This window comes from Molothrus aeneus, chromosome Z, assembly GCF_037042795.1.
Source record: "Molothrus aeneus isolate 106 chromosome Z, BPBGC_Maene_1.0, whole genome shotgun sequence".
Lineage (NCBI taxonomy): Eukaryota > Metazoa > Chordata > Aves > Passeriformes > Icteridae > Molothrus > Molothrus aeneus.
Window position 1 is genome coordinate 21,292,067 of NC_089680.1, and position 13,857 is coordinate 21,305,923.

Consider the following 13,857-nt stretch of genomic DNA (forward strand, 5'->3'; position numbering starts at 1 on the left):
AAAATGCACCCTGCATTGACCTACTTGATTCTGAAGAGACAGTGCCTGAAGTCTCCACCCTACCCACTGAACAGAGTGAAACCACAAAGGGAAACCACTCTGAGTAACCTCTGTTCTGGCTTTTCAACTCTGCTTTGTAAATCTAGCAACAGAGGTGCTTACCTGGTGTTGGTAGTGCTGCAACAGTGGCTGGAGGGTTTGGTGGGAAGGTTGTTCATCCTGCATGTGCTCTCTGTGCTCAGTCCTGTGACTAGCTGTGTCGGACATATTTGTGCCCATCTTCCTCGGCTGGAAGCAGTTCCCGGTAGCACAGTTTGCTTCCAGTTAGTCATTTGTACAATGTGGCTTCAGCAATATTTTGTCAGCCCTTTGCCTTGGCGGTGGTGCTGCCTCCAAGTGAGATGGCCTTGGTTAGAATGGCTCGTTGCTCACCTGTAAGCCTAGCTCTGGTAGGCAGTGGTACCTCAAGCTGGTCACTGGGCCTTGGGGCCGTGGAGCTGCTTTTGAGTTGGCAGTGTAGGCAGCTTATTAAGCTCTTCCAGTAGACACAGAAGGAGGTGCATTTTCTGTGGTGACTGAGAAGCCAAACAGAAGCTGCTACATTATATCAGCTAATTTTGGCTATGAAGCTTTAGAAATGCAGAATGTTTCAAGCCAGACAGCATGTTTCAGCCTGCATTTTTTGTGTTTTTAGATGCAGGCTGCTTCTAAGCACAGCTGTTGAGTTTGACCTTTTTTGCAGCAAGTCGTTAGTCAATCTTATGCACTTCCCTTGCTAATAAGCTTTTATTGCAGGGTCTAGACCCTGCATGTTGAGAACAGTTGCTATGGTTTCTAATTGAGCTGGGAAGTGTGTTACATGCCCGATGACCTGTATGCACTCTGCAGCTACAGTCTGTGCCCTGAACTGGTTCCTACTGCTTACTTGTGATGCTAATGAAAGATTATTCATACTTTCAGCTCTTTAATGTCAGAAGCTTACCATTGTATTGTGATAGCATTTGAATAACAGCCCAAATAAATAGTCAAAGTACTAAGAAGGTAAAAACTTTACTTGGCCAGTCTGGGTTCTACCCTACATATACAACTGAAGTGTACTGCTTTCTAGTATGTTTTTGAAGACTGATTGAGAAAACTGATACTTACTTTTGGAAATATCTTTGTATCAACCCTGTATCATAGGTTAGCTGATTAACTAAGTAGTATATTTGTAGTATAGAATGCTCTACAGGTTTAGTGTGACTAGTATTTAAATGTTCAGACTAATGATGAGTTGTTGTGTAACTTACACCATGATACATGTTTCCTGTGGGCAATTTCACAAGAAAGATAAAGTGACCTGAATATTCTGATGAAGTGCTGCTGCTCTTCCTTGGTGATTTGGTTGCAGAGATGCACAGAATTACTCAAGTTCTGACAAGGTGTTTATGGTTTGTGAGTGGAGTGATAGCACAGAGAGGAGGATGCAAAACAAATATTAGAAATGGGGATACTTTGGTGACAAAAGCAGAGTCTGATATGAATTACTGGACTCAGCTACTTCTGTTACCAACAAATGATTGGTAAACCCGATAACCTGGATAGTTGTATAACTATGTAGACTCTTAAACTACTTTTCAAGTACTCTGAGATCCTATATTTTAATAGCATTTCCAGTTGGTTATAAAGTAATAATATCTCCATCATTGTAAGTAAATGCTTCTGTATTCAGCTGTTACATAGATATGATCAACTTGACCTGTTTTTAAGTTACTGACTATTCCTAATTATATTTCAAAGCTGACTTGCAGGGATACACTTAGGACAGCATTTCGTAGCTGGAAGTTTAGGAAAATGGAAGTGAGAAAAGACGATGTTACCGCTGGGCTTTAGCTCACTAGATGAAGAACACACAGACACACCTATTTGTACAGATAAACATGATATCTACTTCCAGCATGTGGGAAATTGTGCTTTCCTGAAATTACATACAAGAAAGGAACATACCAAAGCACCTGCAGCATGTATTTGTTTGATACAGTTTTTAGAGCTGAAACACACAGCGATGAATTTTTTAAAAGCAGCTGTATTCAAGAGCAATGAAACTGAAATTGGATAATGCTAGTTTTTAAGGTTGAGAGCATTTAAGTTTAGACATTTTATTTTGATTTTACAATCTAAAGAATAATTGCTTTCACTGCAAGAACTGATGTGTTCCTCCTCTTCAGTTTTTTTAAAATACACACAGGAAAGTTATACACAGGGTCACAACTACAGACTAATTCTTTTGATAACAGCTCCGTCAGAGCCTTTGAACAATCCTCAGTGATGAAGGCTTGTTACCAAGATATGCAGCTGGCTTTCTCTGCCCCCTCAGATAGGTGTGTTATCTCCTGAGTACATCCTACCAGGGTGAGGCCATAGTAAAGAAAAGCTGCCAAGAAATGTATCTGGGTGTCTTGTTTAGCAAATTTTTACAGCCATGGGGTTAGCCATTAAAAATGTAATTCATTTTACTTCACTTTCAGTTTGATATTGCACCACCTAGGCTTTAAATCCACTCTCAGCATTTACAAAGGGGCAGGCTTAGATGCACATACTGTCATTTCTAGGTGTTCTTGATTTTAAAAAAATGAAAAATTACAATATAAGTATTAAACTAAACTTGCATTTTAAGCTTAGTCTCTCTCCTTTAGTCTGCCTATGAATCTTTTTCTTTTGTGGGGTATAACATCTAAAGTTATTAAAATACTTCATAAATTACAATTGCTGCCTAATCATTCCAAAGCCTGTATTTTGTTGTCATAGCTCATATAGAAAGACTTGAATTGCTCAAGATTGCCAGAATAAGAGCTAATTTTAAAGTCTTTGTTTTTCTGGTAGACCCGTGCTTAAACTAGCTGAGAGGGAAGTTACATGGTTACCCCCTTTCTTATTATGTCCAAAGCACCATTTTACAAATTTAAGTTTTTGTCAATGGATCATGGACATTTTTTTGTTAAATTTCAAAGACATAATCGTTCCCTTTCATCCCTTCATTGAAATTCCCTAGACTGATTAAAAATTATTATATGTAGTGCTTTGCACATACACTTTAATCCCATGAGAGTGAAACTGTAAAATGCATCAAGAAAATGTGAAGAGAAACCACAGAATACATTCTTTCAATAGCTAATAGAGTGGAATGTGAATAATTCTAAATAGGGTAGGGATGTACTTAGATCAAGCCTTCTGTACAGTGGAGTTTGTCTTTTTACAGAAAGAGCAAGGCTGTACTCAATTCATACTTGTCATATGAGCTTCAAATTGATAAGAAATTTGAAAGGTTTCCATTACCAGGTAAGAAATTCCTGGAAGTGAGGGTGCTTTTTCTGTTGGAAGTAAAATCAGGAAAACCTTAAAACTATTTTCCAGAGTACTAACAAGAAATCTTAAATTTGTGTCAAGCTTGCTTCATGAATTACAGAAGAGCTTACTGTTGGGATCAGTAAACTATTCTGTTAGGTAGTGAAGCTGAAACTAATTAATATGATTAACAGAAACAGAGTATGGTAAAATACTCTGTAGACTTAGAACAGAAGTGTTTTTAAAGATGATTTTACAATTAATAAGGAAAGCTGTCTGTATAGTGAAATTGACTGTTATATCTGTAATATGGTATCTATTGTCTTCTAAATGCATGTAATTGCCCTCTATGTAGAAGCTGTTCCAAAATAATTGCTCTGTTTAGCAATAAATCTCCACTTGCTATGCGTTACTGTGCCCCTGCGGACCCAGCGTTGGTCATTTTACTCCTTATGCACTTATGAAATGGCTCAGAACTGTCCCATTGCCATAGCAAACCTCCTGCCTTCATCTCACCTTAGTGAAGTGACAAAACATGTTCTGGTATAGTAAGGACATGTAATCTACTTGCTATCATGCTTTCACAGGAGAAGACTTTGAGTTACAGCTGCAGGAAGCAGGTTTAGAAAACTGTTTATTACCGAAATGTAAAACTTAATAAAAAAGTTTAGATGCTTTATATTCCCTGACAATTATGTGATACTTCAGTAGAGAATACTCTGTTCTATTATTTTCTTCATCTTATGACAATTAAATGCATTTACAAGTATGACCCCAGGTTTCCAGTGTAACTATATGACCACTGGGGCGTCCTCATATTGTACAAAAATTCAGTGAGTCACAACCAGCTATATAAAACTTAATGTCAGACAAATCTAGCAGTGTTCTGAGCAGTAGAAAGGCCTTATGAAAGAGGCATTAAGATAGCATTAGTCTATCTTAACTGTAAAGAAACACTATCTTTAGCTTGTATCTACTGCTTTCCATTTTTAACTCTATAATGGAACAATAAAGCATATGTGGAGTTGATTTTGATATCTTGGAGTCATACTGCAGTAAACATAGAGTGATCAGAGGAGTTCTTTAGAACTAAGCAACCTTTACTATTACCTGTAGGGTTTAGCACTCCAAGAAGCAGCAGTATATACATTTCTGGAGACTGAGAAAGCTTGTTCACCTGCTGTCACTGAAACAGTTCAGTTGTGTGGGGTTTGGCAGCACAGGGGCAGCTGTGTAGGTTGAGTAGGCTTATGTCATTGAACTGTTAATGAAAAGTGGCAAGTTCATATGACAAATATTAATTGTACAGGATGAAGGCTCTTAAATTCTTTCATTATATTTAATTTTTATTCATGATCATTTTCAGGAATGTTGCTTAACATTTATTGCTTTTCATACCTGTGTGAATTTGTAGCCTTTTTTACTTTTTTGTGTCCTTTGGATATTCTTTTTGCCAAGCATAAAGGTACATTCTGCATTACTGAATAATTTAGTTACAGTAAATGAATAAAATAGTGCTGGAAAAGCTAATTTCAACAACTGTGTCAAGTCTTGGATTTTGTATTTCTCTATTTATCAAACCATTCAGACACTCACCAAAATGATAAGAACAGTAAAACAGAGCAGTACTTTACTGTTATCAAGGAAAGTGGAACACAACAGCACAGTCTGGGAGAAATAAATAAAGGCAGACAGAAGTAATGCAAAACACAAGCAGGATGCCAGCTCAGCTCTGGCTGGCAAAGTAGAGGTTGTGCAAAACAATGATATTGCACTTACCCAGAAGCAGAGGTCAAGGAACAGCCACATAGAAAGGACACTGGACATTGAATACAGATCCCAAAGAATCAGATGAAGACTCCTGATAAGGGGTGTGATTATGTCAAAAAAAGTCAAGTAAGTGGGGATAGCTAATGAATATATAACCAGTGTGTATCATAAAAACTCTGTTCACATGACTCTCAGGGCCCTTGATTAGAGGAAAGATCCCCAGAGTGACCAGCATGCTGTAATAAAGACCTACTTTCTAATATTCTAATAAAAATGTGTTAGAAATTTTCTATCTGGCTGATTTCAGTACCAAAACTTTGTCTTAAAGGTGTTCTTGTTTGTTTTGAAATCACAGTGTAGAACTTTATTCTTCTGCTTAAAAGGCCTCTCTCATTTTCTATCATAAATGAATCCATGGGCATTGAGTTGTTTTGTTTTGTTTTGTTTTGTTTTTAATCCAGCAGCATTTTGCTGCTGACTTTTATTTTATATCTAGTATTCATCTCAAGAGTTTTGTAACTCAGGCTAAAAATACAGTGAGGTGATGAATATAAAACAAGGAAAAGAGCTAAGGAGTACAGGTAACAAACAAGATGAGCTGGAAGCCATAAAGTAGCAGGAAAGCCATGACATAGTCACTACCAGAGGAGCATGGTGGGATGAGCAGAGTGCTGCACTGGATGGCTACAAGCTCTTCAGAAGGGACAGGAAAGGAAGGAGAGGTGTGGGGAGACTCTGTACAGTAGGAAGTGTTGTGAGTGTACAGAGCTCAAGGCTAGCAATGAGAAAGTTGAGTGCCTATGGGTGACAGTCAGGGGAAGGCTGAAAAGGCAGATATCCTGGTGGGAGTCTGTTATAGACCACCCAACCAGGATGAGGAGGTGGATAAACTATTCTATGATGTGATGCTGATGTTTCATGATTGTCAGCCCTTTTTCTTATGGGTGATTTTAACCTGCCAGATGTCTGCTGGAATTCAACACCAGAGAGCAAGCTGAGAAGTGAGCCTACCAGGGGAGCTACCCTGCTGGATCTGCTGCTTACAAACAGAGAAGGGCTGGTGGGAGATGCTGTGGTTGGAGCCATCTTGAGCACAGAAACCATGACACAACAGTTTTCAGTACTCGGTGGGGTCAGTCTCTACCCTAGACTTCTGAAATGCAGACTTTGTCCGTTCATGTCTAAACATGATCTTTATGCAAATGCATACAGGTAGTGAAAATAGTTATTTCCTTTAAGGTGAGGAAAAGGAATTTTCTGGCAGTGTCTCTCATGGACATTTCTATTAGTGGTTAATGATAATGGAGAGGTTTATCTGCATTTATGCTCTTTTTTCAGCAGGGGAACAGTCAAGTTAGGCAGCTTAGAGGTGAAACTAGCTGCTAATAATTACTCAGTAATTTGGTTTGGTTTGTTTCTGTTTTCAGTGAAGGGAGCAATCTAACCCCTGCTCATCATTACCCTGACTTCAGATTTAAGACATATGCACCTCTTGCCTTCCGCTATTTCAGAGAACTTTTTGGTATCAAGCCTGATGACTATTTGGTAAGAGCCTGCAGTTTTCCTTTGAGTTACAAACTATTATAAAGCACGCTAGTTTTATTGTGGCAGAAAGGGATTCTTAAAGGGTGCCCAAATCAGTAAGAAATTTTGTGTGTGGAGGGGTATATAACTAGTGAATATTTTTGGTGGTGACAAAAATTTTAATTCTTTATTTTTGAGATGATTCGTATTAAGAAACTTGCTTTGTTAATTGACTAGAGCAACATCCATGTCATTCAGATAATTTTTCTAGAGAAGTTATGATCAGTAGTTTGTGACTTTTATCAATTCAGTTCTAATTAAGTACTTTTGTGTGATTTGTGTCATGCACATCATTACAAAGTGAAATCTGAAAATGTTCCTGTCTACCTTTGAGGCTCATGGATGACAGACTAAAAATGAAGCATTTTAGAATGCATCCTTTGTTCTCTCTATTTTATAAATTGAAGACTTATTCTTTCATAGTGTTCAGTTTACACTAGAAAAAAAGTTACAAATTTGCTGACATTGTAAAAGCAGGCTTTACTTGGTGGAGCCACTTTATGTACTGCTAGTATATAAAGCCAAGTGTTGGCTATTTTATTTCTCCTGTAGCTCCCCTTTTGGAAGGGTAGGGTGGATTTTCTTCTAGATGTTTGCCCAATGTTTGGTTTGTTTCATGGTGGGTCACCCAAGAAATCAGATAAAAATTAGCAACTTTAAATGTAATTTTTTGAATGAGCTTTAAAATGCTGAATGAGCTTTTGTTCTATTATTGATAATGGCTTCTTTAAGACCAAAAGAATTTTAAAGGGCTTGGGTGAATAAAAAAGAAAAATTGATTAAATGTTTCTGAAATATTAATATTCTACTAAATAAATTGTTTCTGTTGTGTTCAAGTGTGCTATAATGGGGTTTTCTTCCTAGATGAACAATAAGCCTGGTTTTGCTTTTATTTAGGTTGAATATGGGTGTCTTTATGTGGGTGTCTTATTTTAATTCTTTAGTGCTATGTATGGGTTTTGTGTTAGTAGTCCTCATTACCATAGTTACATATAAAAAAAAGATAATTATTTTGAATTATAAATGGTAGTAGCAAAGAAATAAAGTTGTTTGGGAATTTTGTAAATCATAGAGTCATAGAATGATTTTGATTGGAAGGGGCTCAAACATGATTTATTTCCAACTTCACTGCCATGGGCAGGGACATCTTCCCCTACACTAGGTTGCTCAAATCCAGCCTGGTACTGAACACTTCTGGAGATGGGGCATTCACAACTTCTCTAGACCACACATTCAGCACCTCACCATCCTTAGAGTGAAGAATTTCTTTCTTCCACTGACCACAACTCTTAGAGTATGACCAATTCCTTATCCTCTGAGTTATCCATCTATCAAATCTATGCCTCTCTAATCTATGATTAGAGACAAAGACATCATGGGTGACAGTTGTGTCATTATGTAATGTGCTGTTTATCTTATCTCTTTTTATGGTCTTGGTAAAAGCTGAAGTATGTGGGCTGTGTTGCCAGCTGCTAAAAGGACTGTGCTTCCTAGAGCAAAGTTATTATCACCTGCAACTTCTTTTCCATTTAAGGAAGCTTTTGCAGTAGCAGAAATTAAAGTTTATACAAAGACTGCATGCTGTGAATAAGATTTGTGACAGTCATTTTAACTACAAAAAGACTATTCCCTGAGGGAAGTTACTAGTAAAGACAAGTTGTTGCAGATTCTTTTTTCTCTTGGCACAGGAAAACACACAAGTATGTATGTAGTAAATGATTGTCCAGCTGTGGCTGAAGGGCATATGAAGTAAAATAAGAAGAGTAGAAATTACAGCAAGCATATGTGAGTTTACACTGTTAATTTGAAGTGACAAAGCTCAAGATTTAAAGTTTCACCTTTTCCAAGGAGGATGAGCAGTAACACACTGTAGGAGTCAGACAGGATAACAAGTGTAAATACATTTGAACAGCTGGTAGAATTAAATTGTCACTGTAAATCTCATGGAGTATTGTCATTTTGCAGGGAAACTTCTTGATCATAAATACTCACTTGTCAGGCTCTTGGGGATTTTCTTGCCTTTTGGTTTTGATTTGCCTTTCAGAGGTGTCCAGCTAGCTAAAACTAGCTGGGCCCTTTGTATAGCAGCATTTGGTGGGTGGACTTTTTTACAGAAATGCATACCACTGGAAAATGACCAATGCTGGGTGTTGGACAATGTTTTGTGCTTATGTTATACTGTTCTATTGAGCTTTAATGTTTAGGATAATCGTATTCAAATGTTTATCACACAGTGACAGTTACTCATTAAGATTTAAAGATTTTGTCAAGAAAAATGCAATTGCTGCAGTTCAGCTGCTGAATTGGTCTAAAGGTTTGTAGTGTTACAGATTGGTATGACCATTCTGTCTGTAGAAAATTGCAACTATAGGATTAACAAGAAAGGTATTTTGTATTAATTGGAATTGAGTATAAGCAGGGAGAAGAAATATCTATATATCATGCAAAATTGTCTTCAAAATTATAAGCCTTAGCTGGAGCTAGGATAAGAAGATGTATTAAGGCAATGGCATGAGCCCATAGAAAACATGCTTCTTTAGTTCAAGTGCTCACAAAAGAACATATTTATTAGATTTTCTAGTATCACTACTTTCAATTTTAACATAGATAGGTTTTTCTATGGTTTTGAGCTGAATGTCAACTCTCCATATAATTTGAATGAAGTTTGGAATAGTGGACACTTAGTAAACGTACATTAGTCTCTGTATCACAGTATGGTTCTATTAATAAGGCATAGTCTTTGGTGTCTTTTTCCTCCTTAATGCAATTATAATTCTTAATGTGTCCTGTGGAAAAGGAAGCCTGGCTAAATATGCAATATAATGGTCCTTCAAATTCCAGTTTTTCTTGCTTACTGGTTTTGAGTTTTTTTCTGATTCAGGTGGTTTTCAATCATAAAACTAGTAAAAGATTTTAAAAATTAGTAACTATACTAAAATTAGTAGCTATAGCTATACCAATTTTATCAGTCTGATAGTTTCAATCCCAGTTGCACAGAATAGGATTTGCCTATTTGTCTATAATGAGAAACCTCACTCCTAGTCTATTTTTCTACCATCCTGTACCTGTTTCTTTCAAAAAAATGGATGAAAACAAACAGTTCCAGTGAAAATGTCTTCTCAAAGCTTTTGACTCAGAATTTGCTATGCTGACAGCATGGAGATCAACTCCTTCCACATCAACCACTGGCTGTTGGAACCTGTTGCTTTGGAACATGAAGAGGGATATAAGCTCAGCTGCCAGCTCCCTTCTATGGTTGTGCAGCATGGCCCAGGCAGAGTGGCCTGCCAAACCTCAGCCAGCGGCAGTAGTGTTGCTACGTGATTCTCTTGTGACTACTTGAACCTGCAGTTCTTCATATTAAACTTGTGTTTGGGTAATGCACGCATTGGCAGTGAAAAGCAATTTTTGTCTCTTCCAGTACTCAATCTGCAGTGAACCTTTAATTGAATTATCCAACCCAGGTGCCAGTGGGTCTTTATTTTTTGTAACTAGTGGTGACGAATTCATCATCAAAACAGTTCAACACAAAGAGGCTGAGTTTCTTCAGAAGCTCTTGCCAGGTTATTACATGGTAAGTAATTGAAGACTTTATTTTACTTCTATTTCTCCTGCTTCATGTTACTCCTGAAGATTCAGTTTCACTTGGCTTGAAATATTCCACTGGGTTAATCTGTATTTTTTGTAATATTTTTTTGCATTTTTACCTGCCTTTCTACTTCATGCCCTACATACCCAACAGAAAGAATAGGTATAAACCTAGAATATATTTAAGATAAGAATTGGTGCTCTTTTAGCATTCAAGATGAAGCTGAATGTCATAATCTAATTTGATACCAATCTTTGCTTTTAATAAGCTAATAACAAAATAAGGTTTCTAAATTTCTAATTCAGTTTTCTTTCTCCATTTTGTGTTTGTCTACCCTCTGCATTTCACTCAGAGTGGACAAAGAAACTAGACCGGTCAGTTTCCCTTTTGTTTCCAACTACTTCTGATTTCCATTTCTCATGTATTAAAGCAATGATGTAAAAGATATTTTTGTCCATGTAATTTGTTCAAAACTTAATTTTTAAATGGAGCTTTTTGAGGGCTAATTCTAAGTCCATTGTACTGGGTTTTGTGTGTCATCTAAAAGGAAAGCCATTGATTAAAAAGTGAGTAGAATTTAATTTTTTTTTTTTTGTAACAAAAGCCACCCATACATATGAACAGACATTCTTCTGGGTGGTATGTATTTGTATTATTAGACCTGTGACTGACTTTCTTTTTTTGCTTTGTTTCCTGACGTAAATACTTGAAAAATTACCCTCTCACTTATACTAAAAATGCGGAATGTTGTCATTATTGCACTAAAGTAACATGGATTCACTATGTGTGTAAGAAAAAAAAGATGTGTACTGACACATCAAAAAGGACAATGGTGGCAGGTTTTGTTGTTCCTAATCACGATAATCCACTCAGCACAAGTCTTGTTATGTACTTGTTATTACAAGTACATATTAGGCCAGTTTGTATTATTTCTGGGAACTTCATTCTCACTGCTGTGCAATTGCTTCCAAAAGATAAAACTTCAATTGCTGTGATTATTTCTGTGACAATACTTTCTTCTGATAGTTGTATATTGTAACTTAGTAATCATCTAAGACCTGAAGTAGTTTTTCCCCTTCTTTCTTTTTCATGCCAAAGACTGAGAACTGTTGTATTCAGAAGAAGGATTTTCTCTCTCACCTGTGTTATCCTCTCTTACCTAATTTATTTTACCTGTTGTGGAATTTGGATTATTTCACACTTTTCTGTTCTGATGGTCAGTTGTGGTTCTATTATGCCCTCACATGCCTTTGGAAATAATTTAGTCATTTAGCACTAACCCTGACTGTGTTCAAAGCCTTGTGGAGAGAGGGGTTCTGTTTTTCAGAATCCAAGTCAAGATGAGAATTACATTTAACCCAGACTTCTTCCAGCAGGTAAAACACAAAGGTTGTTCAGGTCAGGAAAAAAAATTAAGTCTTTGGGATGCTTTTAGGTTTGACCTAGTCTGCTCTTTTCTGTGAGAAAGAGAAACATGGCATAAATGTAGTTACTGCTCTGCTTTCGCGCTTTGTAAGTCCCTGGCAAAAAGGCAGTGCCTATGCTAGATTGCTGGAATAGAAACCCACAAAGATAATCAACTGGTTGAAGAAACTGTGCTGAATAAGAAAACATTCATAATTTTCTTCATGTTTGTTAATGTATTTTGTGTTAAAGAAAACCCTTTCTTAAGCATGGAAGTTCATTGAAAATAGACATATTTAAAAATATCTCTTTTGTTTTAGAATCTGAACCAGAATCCAAGGACTCTTCTTCCCAAATTCTATGGGCTGTACTGCGTTCAATCAGGAGGCATTAATATTAGAATTGTTGTCATGAACAATGTTTTGCCACGAGCATTGAAAATGCATTTCACATATGACTTGAAAGGCTCCACATACAAACGCAGAGCATCAAGAAAAGAGAGGGAGAAGTCCAACCCTACATTCAAAGACCTGGATTTCCTGCAAGATATGCATGAAGGCTTGTATTTTGACTCTGAAACACACAGTGCACTCATGAAAACACTACAGCGGGATTGTCAAGTGAGTATAAATTTAAACTTCTGAATTCACCTCTGCTCTAAATTTACTCTGTACAGACTACTTAACCTCCATTTGTTTTTTGTGCTGTTTAAGGGGGGATAACTATGGATGTCAGAGCACTGATGAAGCCTGTATTTTAGTTAAGCTGTTGTGATCTGAGATCATAGTCATAGATAGAATGTCATATACTTTTTGAATACCAACAGACTGGGGACCATGAGCACTTCCCTCACTGTGGAACTGGTTCCAATGCTAAACCACCATCTCACTGAAGAACTTTTTCTTCTATCCACTCTGAACTTTCCCAATGCAGCTTGAAGCTGTTCTCTTGCATCCTATCACCAGGCATCAGAGATCAGCATCACCCTTTCTGCCACCCTCAAACTTTATATCCTCCTCTGGTCCCCACAAATCATGCCCTGTAGTCCTTTCACTGTGTATGTTGCCTTTCTTTGGACACATTCTTATATTTAATATCCACCTTACACTGTGGAGCCCAAAACATGCTTGCAGTTCTTGAGGTGAGGCTGCTCCAATCCTGAGTGTAGTGGGACAATCCCCCTTCTCAAACCAGGTGGCTGTACTGTGCTCAGTGTACCCCAGGATACAGGTGGACATTCTAGCCACCAGGGCACATTGCTGACTCATTAAGTTTATAATCTAGCACAACCCTAAGATCCAGGGCTATCCCTCTATTTCTATGTACATCTATGATTACACTGATCCATCTGTGGCAATACAGGTTAATACAGGAATGAAGTCCAGTAGATTTGATGATGATGATGATTTCCATCAATTTGGAGATTTTAACTAATTTTTTCTTGAGACATAATTAGTCCTGTGGAACTTTATTATGCATGATAAACTGTATGTAGAGTTGCTGTGAATATGTCTCTTGGTTACCTAGGAATGGGAAGGCGGGCCTAGTGGTAGCAGTCTTACTTCTTGAGCAAGGTAATTTCTTCCTCAGCTGAAAAGTCCACATAAAAGCTGTCCACAAAATATTTTCAAGGCAGAAGAGGGATACCTGAGAGAGGTACCTCTCTCTCTGAGAGGACGCTCAGAGGATGCTCTTTGAGAGGAATGAATCCCTGGTGAATGGAATCAGTTCCTATTATGGGCAGAGAGAATTGCTGTAAAATAGTTTTTTTCCCCTGTAGCATGGGTAAGAAAATGTAAAGCAGGAAAAGGGTGACTCCAGATCTCTCAGAACTTCTCAGGATTCTTGGGGTTTTGGAAAGAAAAAAATTGCTTTGTCTGAGGGAAATCATAAGAATTTCATAATAATAAAGCAAAATACATAGTCTGAACTCACCACATAGAAGAGACACCCTCAATATCAGAGTTTGTTGTTCACTGCCACCTGTGGTACAAGATGGAAAGCATTGTTTTTGCACATGAATAGAATTTTTTGTTTATCGCAGAAGTCTGCAATGCCTTGTGATTGGTTTGTAAAGCTGTGTGACCTAATGTTCAGCTGTGTATTCAGCATGAGACATTTATCTAACACGACACATTGTTCTCTCTGTAGCCTCTTGCAGTGAGTATTTCCTGAGCTCCTACCAT

The 13,857-nt window shown here is 37.4% G+C and overlaps 1 protein-coding gene across 2 annotated transcripts in view; it reads left to right on the forward strand.

Annotated features, from left to right (window-relative positions):
• PIP5K1B (phosphatidylinositol-4-phosphate 5-kinase type 1 beta) overlaps positions 1-13,857 on the forward strand; it is a 96,691-nt gene that overhangs the window by 52,208 nt on the left and 30,626 nt on the right. For both annotated transcript variants that reach the window (XM_066569523.1, XM_066569524.1), the window contains 3 exons: positions 6,522-6,639; positions 10,100-10,252; positions 11,992-12,291. In XM_066569523.1, coding sequence (XP_066425620.1) covers positions 6,522-6,639; positions 10,100-10,252; positions 11,992-12,291 — 571 coding nt within the window. The remainder of the gene's footprint in view (positions 1-6,521; positions 6,640-10,099; positions 10,253-11,991; positions 12,292-13,857) is intronic.